This window comes from Sander lucioperca, chromosome 6, assembly GCF_008315115.2.
Source record: "Sander lucioperca isolate FBNREF2018 chromosome 6, SLUC_FBN_1.2, whole genome shotgun sequence".
Taxonomy (NCBI): domain Eukaryota; kingdom Metazoa; phylum Chordata; class Actinopteri; order Perciformes; family Percidae; genus Sander; species Sander lucioperca.
Window position 1 is genome coordinate 2,774,727 of NC_050178.1, and position 19,708 is coordinate 2,794,434.

Consider the following 19,708-nt stretch of genomic DNA (forward strand, 5'->3'; position numbering starts at 1 on the left):
GTTTTATCAATTGAAATGACGAAAGCTGCGTCATACCATCACTTCCTCAGGTAGGAGTGGATAACCTTGACAAATCCCGTTTTTTTCCCTTTCAGCATCCCACCTTCTCGTGCACAGATGCTACGATATGTGCGGAAGCCTCAAACTAAAAGTGAGCGGCAGGTGATCATTCGTCATTGTTGATAATGAGCAGCACTTTGTGCGTCACGGTGCGCCCGGGACTCTCCACCCTGCATGTTAATTGTAGGCAGAGCAGCATGTGATCCTCCGTCCTCCAGTAGTCCTGCGAGCGTCAGTCAGTACCATACCGACACACAACTGCTGGCCGGCGGATGTATTCATGCATCTCTACACAATTTCTGCGTTCATCATAAACCCTGGATATTGTTGACCTCTGCTAAAGACTCACGGTGAGAAACCTTTTTTTTCCTAACATCCCCTCACTGTGCAGCTATCTTCTTCTTAGGTGTTATCACCTGGCTTTAAAAACAAACAAAAAAAGAAAGTTCACAGACAGCTGGAAAATAGTTTTAATCGCTTTGTTTTATGGCTTAAACGCAGCTTGTTTTAAATCGTGTGTAGTCCGTGTGCAATTTGCATCGTCACTGAAATGTGCTCTAGTTTACACAGAGCAGAGGTCAGAGAATAATCGTCTTTGACCTTGATTGTGCATGTTTAAAAGTCGCCGCCTCACTCGTGATGGGCAGGGAAAATCAGAGATGAAAACACTGGGCTATCAGCATCAGCACCAGATGGGTCACCTGGTGTTAACAATGAGTGATCTGTGCTGTGCTGTTGCTTAATAAGGGCATCCACGAGGTTTACACGACCTGCAGTTGCTCTGTTCAAATCAATGTCTTTAGATTTACACTAGGTCTAGGTCATTTGTTTCTTAACGTTCTGAGATCTATGGGCTGCTAAAGTATTAAATAAGTTGGTTGTTAAAGGCTTCAGATATTTAGTTTACCATTAACTGTGGATCAGACTTGTAAAAAAAGTCTGGTAATCAAGGCAAACGTTGTGAAAGTGTTTGACATTTAAACAGGACTGATTACTCTACTGAAGCTGATACCTGCTGAATCTGCTGTTTACATCCCATTATTTATATTGTGTTAGAAGAAGTAGAGGAAATCTCATTACTATGTATTTAAATATAACTTGTCTGACAGTGAAAACAGTAGTGTGTTCACAGTTAGTGGTCAGTCAGTTACTTGGTGGAAAGTTACCAGTGTGATTTCTTAACAGGGATTTATTTACAAAAACAAGCTTGGGTGGCAATAATCATGTTACGGAGGCCCTAAAGGGACATGGGGAATTTTTGGGGAATTTATTTTTTGGCACGCAGGAGAAACTTTCTCGTGAGCAGGAGATATTTTCTGGTGCGCACAAGAAACTTTTTTGTGAGCATGCGAAAGTATGTCGTGCTCACAGGAAACCAATCAAGGTCTAGCAAAATGATGCTAACGATGTACTGCTAACGTTATGTGGCTAAAGTTATTTCCCATTCACAGCTTGAAATCGGTTAACATTTACCTTATCATCTTTAAGTTTGTTGATGACACTATCAGGTACATTTGTTGTGTTTTCAGGAAGATGAATACCTCCTCCTCGGCAGCCATCCTGACTGGTACTCAAATTAGTTACTCGTGATTTTTTGTGCGCACAAAAAACTTTCTTGTGCGCACCAGAAGAAAAAAAAATCCCCCATGTCCCTTTAGGGGCTCCATATTATTCCTTATTCCATTGCTGCTTTTCTTTGTCATACATGTGACCAACCCGTTCTCACTCCGAACTCGTAAAATACGGACGTTTGGACAGTGGCTGTCAGTGGCTGTCAGCGTCTGAAGTGACAAAAAAAGCGGCCTTCAGCATGTTTGTAGAACGTACGAGGGAAAGCAGCATCTACATGGGGTTTAGCGAGTAGCCTAGTATGTAAGGGGGAAATTCCGCGTAGGGAGGTTGGTTGGGGTGGAGATGTGTCAAACATAGGACTTTCACCCAGGAGACCGGGGTTTGTGTCCAGCGTGTGTCTTTAACCGTCCCGTTATTCCCGCGTGTTACGGAAGTGTAAGCCCATCCACGACCTTTTCCTAAACTCAACCGTCCCAGTCTTCACCGCGAGTCACGGGGCTTTTCCTTAACCTAACTGCATCAAAAGGGACGCCAATAGTCCCGACCAAGCGCGTTTAGTTAAAGCGCGTTATATTACGCTAAAGGAGACTTTTAGCGTCAATAGCAACGGCAAAGCCACCTGACCAAGCATCCGTATTTTACGAGATGGGAGTGAGAATGTGTTGATGTGACAGTATATCTTTGGGTTTTGGCCTGTTGGTTGGACAAAACAATGTGAAGACATCAACTTTGGCTTTAGGCATATTTGTGACAGATATTGTTTGTTAGTGTACTTTTTTTCTGACGTTTTAATCGAATATATAATCTGCAGATTAATCAACAATGAAAATAAATGTTAGTTTCATTCCAGGTTGGTACATCCAGTATCATGTCTAAGAACATGGAGTCACAACAGAAGACTGCATGACAAACCGCTGTCCTGTACATTAAGGCAGACATTATTTCCTAAATAAAACAACATTGTTGTACAGAAAATGACTCTATATTGCACCCTCTGGTGTTGATGCAAGTCCAAGTTGATTAGTAGAAGTGGTGTAGAGTATGTGGTGTTGAAGAAATACCCTAACTATGTGCATGCTTTACCTTGTTATGAAGAAGTTATGCAGAATCTCTGAATAGGCAACAAAAACCAGGCAGATATTCGTGCAGGTTATAAAATCATAGGTAATACAATTCTTCAGTTTTTATCTCAGTACTGAAAATGTAGATTTTCGAAAGACAAAACCATGATCGACACAGGAGAGAGAAAACATTGCAAGCACACCCAAAGACTCTTAGCATCAGTGGGGGTTTTTTCCAGCAGGATTATTCATTGGATGTTTTCATTTCTCAGCGTTGGCTGGATGATGCAGCCGCTGATTGATATTACGTGTCTTGTATACTGTAGGCTGGGATTGAATGACAAGACAGAAAGGAAGCACTGGGGGCTTTACAGTTAATGCACACAGGATTATGAACACTTGTGAAATGGCCGTGGATTATTGCATCACAGGCTCATCTTGACATGCACAGAGGAGGAAATCTGCTGTGGGATGAAAAATACAGAAACAAGGAAAGCAAATTTCTGGTGTGTTTCACTGGCAGGAGCTATGAGACTACGTGGAGTTTATGTTTTTTTGTGGGGAATCTGCTGGTAGTTACAGAGTTTGTTTAGACTGATGTAAGCAGTGAGTGTGACGATGAAGGCTCGTACGCATCATTGCTGTTGCGTCACACTCAGCATCTGCAGCATCTTCATTCAGCCCCAGTTCTCTACTGGTTCCTTTTGTCATACATTTTCTTTCTGCTTTGACAGGACTTTGGTGATTTGATCAGCCCCTCCCAACACAGAGAATAAAAAATTGTGAGATAGTCTCTATTCATAGTCTGTTGTTTGTTTTATTTATCTTTTCCTCTGCATGTGAAACAGTGTTCAAATAATCTAAGCTTTGCAGTTTTGCATGTCAGTGGACGGCAGATTTTTATAGTAGAGAAACGACCCACTCAATAAGTAATCAGCCTGCACAGGGGACTCGTGATGTGGATCAAGAGAACACATGACGGCACTTCATCCAAAGCATCATGTTCACTTCCTCCATTATGTTTAGGTCGAACCAACCACTCTCTGAAAGAGGGGTGAGGCGGGATGTTGCAGCAAGGCTTCAGAGGATTAGGGGATTTACAGGGGAAAAAAGCTTCACTAAAGTTAATCTTTGCAGAACAATTTGCAGGATTGGGAATTTTTTTGGATTCAAAAACATTGCATGAGAGACAAAGAGCTGTGGTCTGTTTAATTCCCTGTTGAGTTTTTGTTGAAATAATCGGGTTAAATTAACACACAGGTGTGATGAATGGTCTCCTGTCTTTATGTTGACATCCTTTATGGCTCTGGAGAGTCATAACTATGTCTTACAATCCATGTGTCTAGTAACGAGCCTAACCGAGTGCTAAATGGAAGAATAATTGTGTCAGCAACTGTGTGAAGTGTTATTTAAGGATCAAGGAAAAGGAAGCTTAGAATTACCGTACATTAAATAAGCCTTGAAAAGGGCACAAACCTGACATTCTTTTATTTAAAATGGAGACTATTTATGGGATTTTTGTCCAATAATAGAAAATTATTACATTTCCATTTTTGATGATGTCCTTGAAACACAATTTTCTATTTGGCCTTTCTGTTTTTTTTCTGATGCAGGACTGAGGCCCAGACCTGAAATCTAGCTGTCACTCCTCAGCATCTCTCCTATAGCTACATCCGTCCACCTCTTCTCCACTCTCCGCCTGTATCACCTTGTTCTGTTCCCATCAGACTCTGTCTCGCTGTCTCTTTCTCTCTCCACCCCCACCCCCTTCCCCCCCCTCAGCCTCCCTGATGCCTAAGAACAGCAAGGTGACGCAGCGTGAGCAGAGCAATGAGCATGTCACAGAGTCGGTGGCTGACCTGCTCGCACACGAGGAGCCGCTGGACTACAAGAGTAGCTCCCTGAACGTCGTAGGGGCCACCGGGAAAAAGGTCCCGCAGATAGAGGTGCCCGAAGACGATGGACGCCCCGCCTGGAACAGCAAACTGCAGTACATATTGGCCCAGGTGGGCTTCTCTGTAGGCCTGGGGAACGTGTGGCGCTTCCCTTACCTGTGCCAGAAAAATGGAGGAGGTGAGTCACTTGCATTAGTCCAAGCTGCAGTGTTGCACAAGGCACAGTCAACCAAGTGACTGATCACATTTACTGTCAAAGTAGACATTTACTACATTTCCTTTTCATTTTTTTTTAAAGGTTTTTAAAATCGGTAACTTTATTTTGACTTAAAGCCCACAGTGGAAGGATGTTACCATGACTCTTTGTGATAGTGACAAAAAAGACAATATAATCTCACATTGCCAGACCTATCTCCACAGTGCTGTGGAGTAAGGTCTGGCTACACCACACATACGTCTTGGGCAGCGCTAAGCTCCGGACGCAGCGACAGTGGCTCTTCCTTTCAGGACAGAAATGCCAATAGAGCAGCTGTATTGTGCTGGAAAAAGCCAAGTCTAAATATAGATGCACTATTGATTAATACTGTCGACAGGGCAGGTCAGGCTCCACTGATACTCTGGTAAAAAATGTAACAGTGATGAGGGTTTATTCTTGTGCTTGTAATCGGAGGCATACACTGTGGAAACCTGAGTTTAGGTAGGAAAACATTGTGTCATCATGGATTGATAGACATGTTACTGCTCACATTGATCCAAGTCTTTTGTGTTGTTGTGTTTGCTGCATTACTGCCTGTGTCTGAATAACTGCATATATAGGCAGGATTTATTGCTTATAGATACAGTAGCCTCCCAGACAATTATGTGAGCTGACGAACGGACATTTTTCACTCCATAAGTGTCTGTCTGGCAGCAAATTACAGAAATGTCTGTGTAGTTTCTGTGGAAATATCGCCGTGTGGGCTTCTCTCGGCTATGTTATTTCTTTCCTCGTCATGTCTTTCATGACATCCTCTATTGTTTTCACCTCCGTTGTCACATTTTTATGCTGGTGATAGGATGGATTTGGAAATCCTGGCAAAGGCCCCAAACTTCTCACTACATTTTACCTCACTATTCTCTCTATTTCCACTCTTTTGATTTAGCCCTTCACCCCTCTCTTCTCTCTCTGCCGCATTACTCCACCCACTATCAAATGTGTGTGCCACTGTATGTAATTCCTACTTTTGATGTATTAATAGTAGTACATGTTTGCCTACTATAAGTCTCAGATAATGACACCCTTTACAAAGCTAAGTTGCATCCTGAATATGTCTCTATGGATTAAGCTGCAAAGTGCCAACTTTAGACTTCCATCAAAATGAAAATGAAATTCAAAGAATATTCATCGGTAAAGTCAAGGACCTTACATTTGAGAGGAGCTAATTGTTGGGTTGGGTACATACATCTCACTGAATCACATTTCGCAAGTTAAACTGCTGCAAAGTTGTTGAACTTCTGTACAAATGTTTCTGCTTTTAAAACAGTGATGTTTATACTCACAATGTTAAAGGAACATACCAGTATATTTGCATGTTTTAATCCATTTACTACAAATCATTCATAGAATAACCAGATTTTTTTTATTAAAAAAAAAAGCCTGTGTAATGTGGCCCAGACCTTATAATACAACATACCACTGTTTCAGAAAGGTGCTGATTCATTTCTGTGGTCATTTACATGCAGAGGACCAAAAGTATTAGAAATGTTCGGTCCTCTGCATGTAAATGAGGTAGACAATATTAAAAACTGGATGCAGTCTAATACAACAGCACCACAGCCTCACAACATCTGATTTACTGTAATTTACAAATAAACGAGGAAAGTGCTCTTCTCAGCTAAAGCTGAACATCTGCAGCAATATGGTAATGTCAATTTTACTTTATTTAAAGTAAAAGATTAAATCGTAAATAGTCCACTCTTCCTACCACAACAACTCAATTTTTGTTAGTGAATTAGTTTGTTTCCTTTATTATTCTTTAGGAAAATACTGCCAATTGTCAGACAAATACAACGACAAAAGACAAAATTAAGGACAAGGTTATTTTTCTACACCTATTACTCTGTCTGAGATATATATATATATCTCCATTTTTGTAACTGTACGAATTGACACACTTGCCTTGAAATGCTTCATAGAATGTGCAGTATAAGCTCTGTTCCTCGTTTTTCAGGTGCTTATTTGGTTCCCTACTTCATCCTCCTCCTCCTCATCGGCATCCCGCTCTTCTTCTTGGAGCTGGCTGTGGGTCAGAAGATCCGACGTGGGAGCATCGGGGTCTGGAACTACGTCTGTCCCAGTCTGGGTGGGATAGGAATGTCCAGCCTGATGGTAAGGGGGGGAAAGCACATATTTTTATTTTCAGCATCATCTATCAGCTCTATAGCTGTAAGCCTAAAACACACACTTGACAACACTTTCTTTAGTGCGCTGTAAAGGCTTTATGTCGCCTCGGAAAAGCAGTTTGACAGCAGCGAAGTAGAGAGAAAAGGTGTGTTTCCTCTGATAAGAATCAGGGAGGTTGTAATAAGGGAACAGCTGCCAAAGCCTGTGGTTAAAACAGAAGCACATCTGCTATACTGAATGGGCACAAGTATAATAAGGATAAAAAACATCATACTATGCCTTTTGTCTGCATGAGCAAACCAACTATCTATCTATCTATCTATCTATCTATCTAAGAGACAAATAATAATTTGATCCCCAATTAATTCAAATGAAGTATAGTTTTGTGTGCCTTGCATGTTTATAGCATGTAACAACCATGAAACTGATATGGCAATAAGCAGGATAAAGTCACAGGAACATCTGGACTCACCACAACAGCCATCACACTGCCTCAGGCTCTCTTCGGTTTATAGGAGGTATTGACATGCTTGAAAGGGAAAGGTAGCCTTTCTTTAGAGTTGCACGGCTGGTGCAGAAGTAGCTATAAATATCTCGTAGAAGATCAGTGCTAAATAGAGAGCGCTTTAATTATTCATGCTTTCCTCAACCTTATTTAGCTTGTGAATGTCCTGGCTGGCAAGACTGCTCAGAAGACTGACAACAACATGGGACAAGCATGCTGCCTCATTTGCATGCTTTTCTTACGCTGTACAGATCTTATTATACAATTTAGTGGAGGTATGAAATGTGACAGCTTATATTGACCATTTATGTTAATATAATGTATTGGTAACTATCTATCTATCTATCTATCTATCTATTTATTTATCTATCCATCTATCCATCCATCTATCTACCTATCTCTCTATCCAGGTGTGTGGCTTTGTGGGTCTCTACTATAATGTGATCATCGGCTGGAGCATCTTCTATTTCTTCCAGTCCTTCCAGTATCCTCTTCCATGGAGCGAGTGTCCAATCAGAAGGAATGGGACACTTGCCAGTGAGTGACATTAAATACTAAACAGACACAGGATGGTATATGTGTAGCACATGTTAAACACAGAGATGATGTACTGTAAGGTGGTTTGCATAAAGCAAATTAATGTGTTTCAGCAACATTTAAAAACACAATAAAGAGAAAAATAGATTTTGAATGAAAAAATCATAAAATGAAATAAATTAAAAAAACACAAATAGCAAAACATTCTACAGCCCTGCTAGTGGCTCTGAGGCTGTACTTAGACACAGCAGTGCTTTGAGCTAAATGCTAATCTCAGAATGCTAACATGCTCACAAAGACAATGCTAACATTTGCTAATTAGCATTAAACACAAAGTGCAGCTGTGGTTGATGGGAATATCATTAGTTTTGTAGGAAATATTTCACAAAAAAAAACTAAATGTCAACCTTATGGTGGTACTAAATGGAAAAGTCAGGGGATCACCAAAGTCAGTAGGGTTCATCCTCTCAAAAACATGAATGTCTTCACAAAATTGAATGGTAATCCATCCAATGCTTGTTGAGATATTTCAATCTGGACCAAAGTGGTGGAAGACCGATTTCCATTTCCATTCATAGAGCCATGCTGCTCGCTTAGCTAGAAATCATAGACAAGAAAGACAATGTCAGAAACAAGTTGCCACAGATTTAGTAAAGGAAATACAAGTGCGGTAGAGGAATGAATCAATCAAAGGCACAGAAAAACATGAGAGTTTTTACTGTAATTTAGATTTGAAAGTGGCTAGAGTTGGCGCACATTTTAGCACAAGCTAAATGCAGACATGTTGCAAGTGTCGGTACACGATCCGTTCTGCCTGCACGATCCGTTCTGCACATGCGCAAAATGTTCGCGCATGCGCGGTTGTACGAGGATTTACGACACTGCACGATCTGTTCCACGCTTCCGGTCGACAGCCAAGCTAACGTTAGTTTAGCTAACAGCTAATTCGGCTAACTGCTAGCTGAGACAGCATGTAATAACTTTAAAAGACCCTCAAAATAAAACTTGAAAATAAACGTTGACATATATAACAAACACCTAACATATATAACAGCTGTTACGTCAGTTCTACTTTACTTGTGCTCATTTAAAATACAATCACTCAATACTTGTCTTTATTGTTATTACTGTGAAGTCTTAATTTAGCTGTAGCCTGCTTTTCCCATTACGTTTGAGTTAACGTTATTTTAGACTGAATCTAGCTGTCAGCTAGCGGTTAGCCGAATTAGCTGTTAGCTAAACTAACGTTAGCTTCCCGGTGGAGGCTAGCCATAGGCTAGCGTGGAACAGATCGTGCAGGTCGTATGGATACGTAAAACAGTATTATCTTGCGCATGTGCAGAACGGATCGTGCAGGCAGAACGGATCGTGTACCGACAGCAAGCTTTAGGATTACATTTGCCGCCTCAGCATGTTGACACACCTAGTAACAATCAGATCAGACAGATTGTGTTAACTTCCTTACAACTTTCTGTCACAACTTCACGGTCATAATCCAGATTAAAACACTATGGAGTTCATTTGATAAGAGGCAGCCAAGAAACACTCAGCATGACATATGACTCAGCAAGGTTGAAGCTGCTGACAGGAAGACGGGGAGCAGAGAAACAGACTGAAGAACAGCAGCCGAGTGTAAAACATTTCGCTGTCTGTGTGCTTCTCATACATTCTGTATCCAGTGGGACAGACAAAGCATCATGATGGAACCTTAATTTAGCAGAGGCCATCTTGATTTCATGAGATTTAGATTGTCATACATCTATAAAGAGCTTTCCCTGCACCTGTATGTGTTTATGTGTCTGTGTTTGTGAATCTGCATGAATCTGCACCATCCTGCAATATTACGTGGAGAATCCCAACACTGCTGACTCTAAACTCACACAGAGTAGCCTATCTATATACTGCATATATATATATATATATATATATATATATATATATATATATATATATATATATATATATATATATATATATATATATATATATATACATGTGTTGTGAATTGGAGGTTCATGCTTTGCACACAAAGCATACAGATGACCTTGATTAGCTCCCTTTACATGTGAGAGGTGTAAACCAGCCAAGAATTGAGATATTGACCCTGAGCAAACACTCATTATATTTCTCCTTCTGCACTCTCTGCGACATCCACACCTCCCTACTGCATCTTTACACCCATTTCTCTTCCTTCATTATCACCTAACCTAAAGCTCCATCTCCTTCTGTCTGCACAATACAGTTGTGGAGCCGGAGTGTGACAAAAGCTCAGCCACGACCTACTTCTGGTACCGTCAGACGCTGAACATCACCAGCACCATCGCAGAGAGTGGCGGCCTTAACATAAAAATGACCCTGTCTCTGCTGGTGGCCTGGATCATCGTCTGCCTCGCCGTCATCAGAGGGATTGCCTCCTCTGGGAAGGTAGTGGATGGCTTGATGAAAGAAAAATATAAAGAACACCACCGGTTTCTCTTTCCTGAATGTATGTTTTCCCTTTTCCACTTTCACAGGTGATGTACTTCAGCTCTCTTTTCCCATATGTGGTGCTGTTCTGTTTCCTGGTCAGAGGTTTAATGCTGAAGGGATCAGTGGATGGCATTGCTCACATGTTCACTCCCAAGGTGAGACTTTCTTCCTCCCAGTATTTTTTATCAGTCATGTTGGAAAAGTCTGACTTTTTCTCTCCATCTCACAGTTGGAGAAGATGCTAGAGCCCCAAGTGTGGAGGGAGGCAGCCACCCAGGTCTTCTTTGCCCTGGGTCTGGGGTTTGGAGGAGTCATAGCCTTCTCTAGTTACAATAAGATCGATAATAACTGTCATTTTGATGCCGTGCTCGTCTCTCTCATCAACTTCCTCACTTCCATTCTGGCCACGCTGGTGGTGTTCGCCGTGTTGGGCTTCAAGGCCAACATCATGAATGAAAAGTGTGTCGTAGAGTAAGTTCACACCTGTAGACGCTATTTACTTAAAAAGTTTTGTTGCTGATTTAAATCCAGCTCTGTGTCATGACAGTGTGGGCAGTGTGTTTAGCTTCCTTCTGTGGTGCTAGTCCACGAAGCTCCCTGCTCATCCAGTTGACGTAAAATAGAGTTTAGATTCTCTGCCCGAGCCCAAGCCCGACCGGCCCGACTCAACCCTCAGGCGAGATATTTTCCGCCGCTATCCTCGGGCCGGGCCGGGCCGGACCCTTGACCAAGCATTTGTGTCTTTTTAATCATTACTTTATTAGGCTTATTCGGTGGGGAGAAAGCTATGCCTCTCCAGCTTCTCCCGTAGCTCTGGGTGTCCTGCACTGACTTGAGTGTGAGGTAAACTGTGCTACATCGTGTCTCCCCCATCTGCAGCACTGTTGTCGGCCAGTGCGTCAGCATGCAGACCGTGGCGAAGGACAGTGTTAATTAGGTGATCGAGACAAGAAAGTCTCCTATATGGTTCCAGGGCTTTGATTATGTTGCTGCCTTGATCTGTTACCCTCACTATTCGGCTGAGGGAGCAGCTATAGGGTCGAGTTTAGGTTAGAGGTTTTTTTTACGTTTCTTCATTCGGATCCATTTGCGATCCATTCCATTCTGAATAAACAAACAGCACAGTTTACATGCTTCGTCCTTGTTGCATTACCTGTATTTATTAAGATAATTCTAAACAGATTTCTGTAGTTCAAACAACTCGGAATTGTAGTTGAGAACGTCAGTTATAACGGCCCACGTATTAAAAAAATGTTGGGTTTAAATCGCGCTCGGGCTCATAATTACAGTTAATGTGTCGGCCCAGACCGGGTTCGGACGCAACGTGCACGGGCTCGGGTAGGGTCGGGCTTGATTTTTTGGGCCCGATCTAAGCTCTAACGTGAAATGCATCACGTAAGACTGGCATGACTCATCGGGCGGATCTCGGCAGACCTCCGCTGCTCCACTTCTTCGTGCACTGGTGCCACAGAGGGTAGCCAAATACCGTTCATCTAAACACACTGCCCACACAAAGATGACACAGAGTTGGATTATAAATCGGCAAAGTATCCCTTTAAGCACCATTCTGTATGTAAACAATCTTTAAGACAAAACAATTAAAACGAGCTTGACCATCTCAGCCATTTGTTTGTTAACAATTGTTGCGTAGATAAACCAAACATTTTCACTACATACAGGAAATTAAAAAAACATCATGAGAGTAAAGAAAGTAGAAAATGTTTGAAATCATCTTTAAAATATCTTCATGTAAATACATATAGTACAGTGTAATATAAACATTGTGCAATTTACCATACGTCATTGTCATACTCAAGTAAAAGCATATAGCATATAGGCACATATCTCTGCACTGTGTTGAGAGGGTCTCAGAACCAGACTTAAATTCCTACGATATGTCAACATACTTGACCAATAAAGTTGATTGTGATTCTTTTATCTCTGTAGGAATGCAGAGAAGATCCTGGGATACCTCAACTCTGACGTCCTGAGCCACGATCTCATCCCTCCACATGTAAACTTCTCCCATCTCACCACATCAGACTACGCTGAAATGTACGGGGTCATCAAGGCGGTTAAAGAGGGCGGCTTTGCCCAGCTGGGTCTGGAGCCTTGTCTCCTGGAGGACGAGCTTAACAAGGCGAGTCTTTGGCACAGTCCCGATAAAGCCAAATCCATAGCATGTTCTGTATTCGACTCTTTTCACACCTCAGTCAGTCTGTTACTTGATTTCAGTCCTCTTACCGTCTTTCTGCAGTCTGTCCAGGGCACTGGCCTGGCCTTCATCGCCTTCACAGAAGCTATGACCCATTTCCCAGGGTCTCCGTTCTGGTCTGTCATGTTCTTCTTCATGCTCATCAACCTCGGTCTGGGCAGCATGATCGGCACTATGACCGGCATCACCACACCTGTCCTCGACGCCTACAAGGTCCAGAAGGAGCTTTTCACAGGTAACCCCCCACTGACAGGACACTTTATGCTAATGTATAGTATATAGTAGTTGAAACCCCTTACTCAGCACCGTATTAGGCTTTGTATTATTGGTCAGAGTGTACAGAATAATTTTATTTATGTGCAAAACACATAAATAAAACAGCTTACTGCCAATAAAACCCTTCATTTCCATATTCTCATCTATTAGACTAAAATCTAATATTTTCTTCTGAAGGAGCACCCTTTTTTTGTTCTCTGGGTTTGTTTCAGTGTGTTGCTGCATTGTGGCCTTCTTCTGTGGCCTGTTGTTCGTTCAACGCTCAGGGAATTACTTTGTCACCATGTTTGATGATTACTCTGCCGGACTGCCTCTCACAGTAGTGGTCATCCTGGAGAATCTGTCTGTCGCTTGGATTTATGGCACAAAAAGGTACAACTGGCTGTAGGATTTATGTGCATGTCTGCAATTCATCACGCTCAAATTTGAAATATAGAAGTAAAAGTGGAACAAAGGAAATTTAAATAAGCGTAAAATTGTACAGAGGGATATGATCATTAATGTTTTTGTTGTTCTTTCCTCCATCAGGTTCATGCAGGATCTGGAGGATATGTTGGGTTTCCGACCATGTATAATCTATTTCTACCTGTGGAAGTACGTCTCCCCTCTGTGTCTCATTGTGCTTATCTCAGCCACTGTCATAGAGATGGCCATCAGCCCACCAGGATACAATGCCTGGGTCGAAGAGCTGGTCAGTCACTGTGTGTGTGTGTGTGTGTGTGTGTGTGTGTGTGTGTGTGTGTGTGTGTGTGGGCTTGTTTAAATATATTCGTGGGGTCCAAAAACCGGGCCCCACAAGTTTAAAGGGCTATTTGAGGGTTAAGACTTGGTTGTAGAATTAGGGATATAATTAGGTTATGGTTAGGGTGAGGGTAAGGGTTAAGGTTAGGCATTTAGTTGTGATGGTTAAGGTTAGGGTAAGGGGCTAGGGAATGCATCATGTCAATGACGGGTCCCCACAAAGATAGTGCCACAAACTTGTGTGTGTGTGTGTGTGTGTGTGTGTGTGTGTGTGTGTGTGTGTGTGTGTGTGTGTGTGTGTGTGTGTGTGTGTGCGTGTGCGTGTGTGCGTGTGTGCGTGTGTGTGTTATAAATGACATGGCAATCTATCCAATAGTTGTTAAGATATTTCAGCCTGAACCAAAGTGGTGGGCCGACCGTCCACCAGACTGACATTTTCACCCCTGGAGTAAGGTGACCAGATTTTCTGAAATCAAAACCTGGGACATTTCCAGTTACTGTTACTAGGTAACTGTTGTGAAAAAGACAAGCACAAACCAATTGAAACATCAACAGGTAGGCTCTTGCACAGTCTTTCTTGCCACGGAAAATATGATTTCACTTTGCAGTCTGTTTATTTTTTAACACATAGTTAGAAACAAGGACATTTCCAGGGACAAGCTACCAAAAACAGGGACTATGCCCTGAAAACAGGGACATTATTGTACATAATCACTAAACCCTCTGTTCGTGTCTGCAGGCTCAGGAACGCTTCCAGAGCTATCCCCCCTGGGCACTGGCCATGTGCTTCGCTCTCATTGTCGTGGCCATGCTTCCTCTCCCTGTTGTCTTTATCGCCCGTCGCTTAAACCTGATGTCAGATGGCTCCAACAAGCTGTCTGTCTCCTACCGTAAAACCATGATGAAGGACATGTCCAACCTGGAGGAGCAGGATGAGGCCAGGTTCATCCTCTGCGCCAAGCCTGGCGAGGCGCCTTCATCAGCACCAGCACACAGGGCCTACCTGACTCCAGGAGGGACCAAAACCCTGGATGCCAACTCCCTGTCTCCAAACAGCTGCTACGGTACGAGCTACCAGAACGCTGCCATCAGCCCCACCACACCGACTACACCGACCACGCCCGCCACGCCAGAGTCTGACTCTTGACTGCTGTCCAAACACCCCTCTGACACCCAGTAGCACAGTTTACCTTCCAGCCATAAAGTCTCCACCGAGGGTCACTGCAGCATCGAGAATCCCCACCTCTGCCCGCCTAACACCAAAAACTGTATGTAGCTGCCCAATTTATCTGAACACACGCTTTCCAAAATAATACCAAGGAACCACCTGCAGCAGGATGAGAAAAAAAGACAAAATTCACTCTTAATAAATGAAACACTGAAATCAGGGTGAGACTGACAGTGACACTGTAAGTCTATATCTATTCTGTATATAACATCACAGGATTTATGTGCTTAAGATGAAGTTTTGTGATTCTCTTTTCTTTGACTTAGTATAAGGATCCTCAGCAGACACAGCCCACCACCACACACACACAGTTTAATGTTGATGCACATCCCCATCTGCACAGAGCAGGGGATCTGAAAGAGTGAATGTAGTGGAGTCAGTGTGGTCCTGCTGGTTGAACTGGTTGAACTGGCACAGAGAGCCAAGACGAATGTGAATTTATTATTTTAAGGTTTTAAGCCTGTCCTCCGTAGTGGTACTGTGTGCCATACAGTCTAAGTTTTTCTTATGCAGTGGTGCAGTAAGTACATATAAAGTATATATACACAAGCACCTCTGTTTTTATGTTTGAGATAGAAAACACTTCTCATTGTGTAGATCTGTTTTCACAGAGCTCTGTGTATTGTAAACTATGCTTAAGGCTGCTCTAAAGACATCCATCTATGTTCCATTCCCTGCTGTGTTTTTAATGTAGCCAGTATTGTGTATCTGTAAACAGTGGTATGCAGTATAGTAACATAGATATATGATATTATTTATGTTCTAAAGCCACACTCTCATCATCTGTTACACACACATTAAGTGTAAATTGTCGACAACAAAGCACTTGAAATTTACGGATTTATGTTGAAGTATAAAGAAAGAATATGTTGAGTTGTGTTGAAAGTGAACTAAAAAGAGCTTGTTTTAAGCTCATGAGACTGAAACATAAAGCATTCAAATTCTTCAGTGACAGAAAGCACAGCTTGTTCTTGTAAAGCTGAAACAAATGCCCATTCCTCGCTTAATGCATTTTTAACTTTCTTCCTATAATGCTAAAAAAGCACAAAGAGATTTTACACAATTATTGTGCACAGTTAAATTAATAACCCTAACTGATGACATATAGTTTTGAAGATTTATGCACAAGTGGAATTGAAATACTTGCTGCCGTTGAATATGTCCCACACAATGAGTAAGCAATATATATTTCTATTGCAGCACAAACTATGTTCAATATGGACCAAAAACATAATGAATATGAAATGGAAAATTCAGCAATGGACCAAAAGATTGAGGAACAGATAAGTAATGGAGTATTAATCTTGCACATATGCTCACATGCACACATGCACACTGTTTCTGTATATTTGTGGAATAATAAACCTCATGATTTGTGATGAAGATCTTTGACTCCATGTTAAACTAGTCTGAATGGGTAACGTTAGTAAGATGGACATATTTCCCTGAACCTGATCATTTTTGTAGTGAATAGTTGTGTGCAAAACTGTCTAAAAGTTCAAACTGAGCACATTCACCTTCCTGTGACATGGAAGGTGATACCTTATTTATTTTTTTATCACAATATTCTAAGCCATGGTGTTAATTAAATGGACTATATTTATATTCCTGTATATTTGCAGTGTATGTAGGTGTGATGAACAACAACGCGTTATCTTTAAAAAGTGACCAGTATATTTTCATCTTGTGTGATGCTTATTCAAATTGTATATTTAAAGAGGTATATATTTTGTAGTTTGTGTAGCTAATTCTTGTTGTGGAATGTGAAAATGCTGCTTGGAGGTAGAGGTGATGTGTGATGTGCAGAGTAGTCTTGTATGGGTGGCAGCTAGTTCTCTGTTGTGTCCATGATGAGCTGTGTGTTTTTCTGGCTGTGCCCACTCACCTGTACCCACTTCAGCTTTACTGGTCTGACTGACAGGATATCTCTCAAAATTATTTCAGTCTGCCTCAGCTATACTTGACATGAATGCTAAGATAGCATGCTATAGCAGGTTGTCCTGCTTAATGTATGAAAACAGACACTTTACAGTACAAGCAAAACATTAGCATTTTATCATGCTACCTTTAGCATGACAAGATTATTAGCATACTAACCTAAACTTTGAAATGTTGTATGGAATATCACCATGCTATCCAATAGTTGCTAGCATATTAAGATGCTAACAAACCTTCAGCTAAAATTCTGCGTTCACACAATTTGGGCAGAATGTGATGAACAGGATCCCATTATTCTGACTGACTTGGGAGTGTTGGTTACCCCATTGATTGCCTTGTAGTAATTTAAACAGCCTAAATTAGCTACTTTTGCGGCGTCGCGTATTTGGAGCGGTTCATTAACAAGTTAAATCAGACACAAACAAACACTGTATAGCTCCTTTTAAAGGAGCAGTGTGTGGGATTTAGGGGAATCTATTGGCATAAATTGAATATAGTATTAATAATACTGTTTTCATTAGTGCATTATCACCTGAAACTAAGAATCTTTGTGTTTTTGTTAGCTTATAATGAGCCCTTCATATTTACATAGGGAGCGGGTCCTCTTCCACGGAGCCTGCCATGTTGCACCGCCGTGTTTCTACCAAGGGGGTAAGCGAGCGTCTGGAAAGCGTACCTCCAATGGGGAGTTTCTGAGGCTAACAAGCTATCACCTGCCACTAGCATCCCATTGACTGCCATTCATTTTGGCGTCACTTTGACAGCGAATAACTTTACATCTGAAGCATTTAAAGACTTTATTTGTCCATTGTTTATTTCTAAAGAAACACGACAATGTATAAAAGACTCCATTACCTTGTATCTCACGTTATGGCTCTGTAGCAGACGTTTTTGTAAAAATAGGCTAACGATTGTCTCATAACCACGCAACTTTCTGTCGCACAGTAGACAAATTACCGTATAGTACAGGAGAAGCTCTCAGGCAGTTTCGGCTTACATTAGCTGTTTTAGTTTAATTACTAATGTTAACTAGCATTTTAGTTAGCAATAATTAGCCTGTGCCTATGTTATCTCCTTACATATACCTACGCTCTCCGTCTCTGAAAGATTGGGAACGATTGAGATTTCTCTTGGCACAGCTACCAGAAGACTTACAACTTTCAGACAGGTTGCTCACGTCACATCTACGTCGTCAAGCTCAGTTGGAGGCTGCTCAGTAACGCTCAGCCATCACCAGAAAAGTGCTTCTAGTTGACTTCACTGGTCTCTGTGGAAGTCTACGGCGTCGCTTTGTCCATTATTTTACTGTCTATGGTGTCTACAGTACAAACAAACCAAAAACTGGCTCTAAAAGGATCTTTCGCTTTTCGTTAACTGAAGCCCACCATAGTTTCTACTACACACTTGCAAAGGGAGGGGTGAGGAGAGGGGTATTCGTTTGGTTGCAATCGGACACATCACCGCTACAGTAGATGGTACTAAATCCTACACACTGGTCCTCTAAGTCCTGTTACTTTTAGATTTGATTTAGATTTAACTGCCAGCGTGGCTTGCAGCCATTCTGTTTGCTGATCACTTTTGTTTTTTGTTTTTGTTGATACTTAACCCTAACCCAAGGGGGCGATGTTGTCACTATTCCCAACATCTCAGACTTGGAATTAAAACTCTGAGGATGACATGAAGTTTATTTCCCAACCCTGTCGCTCGTTATTACGTTCTAAATGATATGACATAAACATGGCTAAAGCACAGCTGAGCCTAACTACAGCTGAGATTGATGAGGCAGAGCTTAGACTAAAATGTTGAGCACAAAACCGGAGGAAACACATTCAGACTGAACATGAAGCTCATATTCACCAATTACAAATTTGAATGTTGAGTGTTTTTGCACTTTGCGTTTATTTGACAGAACAGCCATTGTGTTCTGTGTTTTTGTTCCAGCTCAGAGCTTGACTAAATGGAATCCCAGTTCTTTTGTCATTAACCTGCAGACCTGTGTCCTTATTCCTTCTGTCACTGTACTGGAAATGTTTTCTCAAGTTAAACTAGTGCACAAAGATATGAGCACATAACACGTCTTTCCATTAACTTTGTATGCAATCACACAGCTTACAAATTCAGAATGATTTTCCCCCTCTGGTGGTAGATTTGTCTGTTTATTTTTTATCCATTCATCAATGTGTGTGTAAAAAGCATCGCTGTCTTGCAGGACCACTAGTGTGGCTCTAAACTTGTTTTAGTCTGTGTGAGCCAGTCACTTAGTTGCTGCTGAGAGTTTGTCATGTAGCGATCTCTCTGTTGTTCAAGTCTGTAATGTATTCTTGTGTAAACAAACTATTATGAAGATAGATTTTTACCCATGTCTTTAAGTATATCAATGTCTTAAAAAGTAACTATTTTAGCAGTAAATGCAACATAAAGTAATAATGAATGTGATAAATGCACTTTTTTTTCACTAGGACTACAAAAAAAGTAAGCATTTGTTTTTGTTGTCCTCATAGTGTAAAAGCAATATAATAATAAAGTTATTAAACTGGAGAATAATTAAATAAATAATAAAGCTTGACACATTAGTGTCAGTTAATAGCAATGATTAGGAACTGCTACGTCTCTGCCTAACAAGTGCTGGATTGTGTGTGTGTGTGTGTGTGTGTGTGTGTGTGTGTGTGTGTGTGTGTGTGTGTGTGTGTGTGTGTGTGTGTGTGTGTGTGAACTATATAAGGGTGTGTAGATTCCTTCTTATTACCTAGGTGCAGGGCCTTACTGAGCACATGTTTCAAACACTGTACAGGAGACCAATAATGTAAATGGTAAATATAAATGTCCCT

General features: G+C 41.4%; 1 protein-coding gene across 1 annotated transcript; it reads left to right on the forward strand.

Moving 5' to 3' along the window:
- The first annotated feature begins 65 nt into the window (after positions 1-65).
- LOC116041695 (sodium-dependent neutral amino acid transporter SLC6A17-like) lies at positions 66-17,523 on the forward strand. Its single transcript, XM_031287721.2, has 12 exons — positions 66-410; positions 4,307-4,766; positions 6,799-6,956; positions 7,887-8,013; positions 10,256-10,437; positions 10,527-10,637; positions 10,712-10,953; positions 12,430-12,622; positions 12,740-12,932; positions 13,186-13,345; positions 13,502-13,664; positions 14,454-17,523. Exons 2-12 carry the CDS (start codon positions 4,484-4,486, stop codon positions 14,859-14,861), a joined length of 2,220 nt encoding a protein of 739 aa, XP_031143581.1. The 5' UTR covers positions 66-410; positions 4,307-4,483; the 3' UTR covers positions 14,862-17,523.
- Positions 17,524-19,708: the final 2,185 nt, after the last annotated feature.

Bases quoted from the DNA above. Each gene is read 5' to 3' on its own strand.
- LOC116041695 (XM_031287721.2), top strand. From the start codon at position 4,484: ATGCCTAAGAACAGCAAGGTGACGCAGCGTGAGCAGAGCAATGAGCAT. The intron at 6,957-7,886 runs GTAAGGGGGGGA...CTCTCTATCCAG, and splicing joins TAGGAATGTCCAGCCTGATG to GTGTGTGGCTTTGTGGGTCT. The intron at 10,438-10,526 runs GTAGTGGATGGC...CCACTTTCACAG, and splicing joins GGATTGCCTCCTCTGGGAAG to GTGATGTACTTCAGCTCTCT.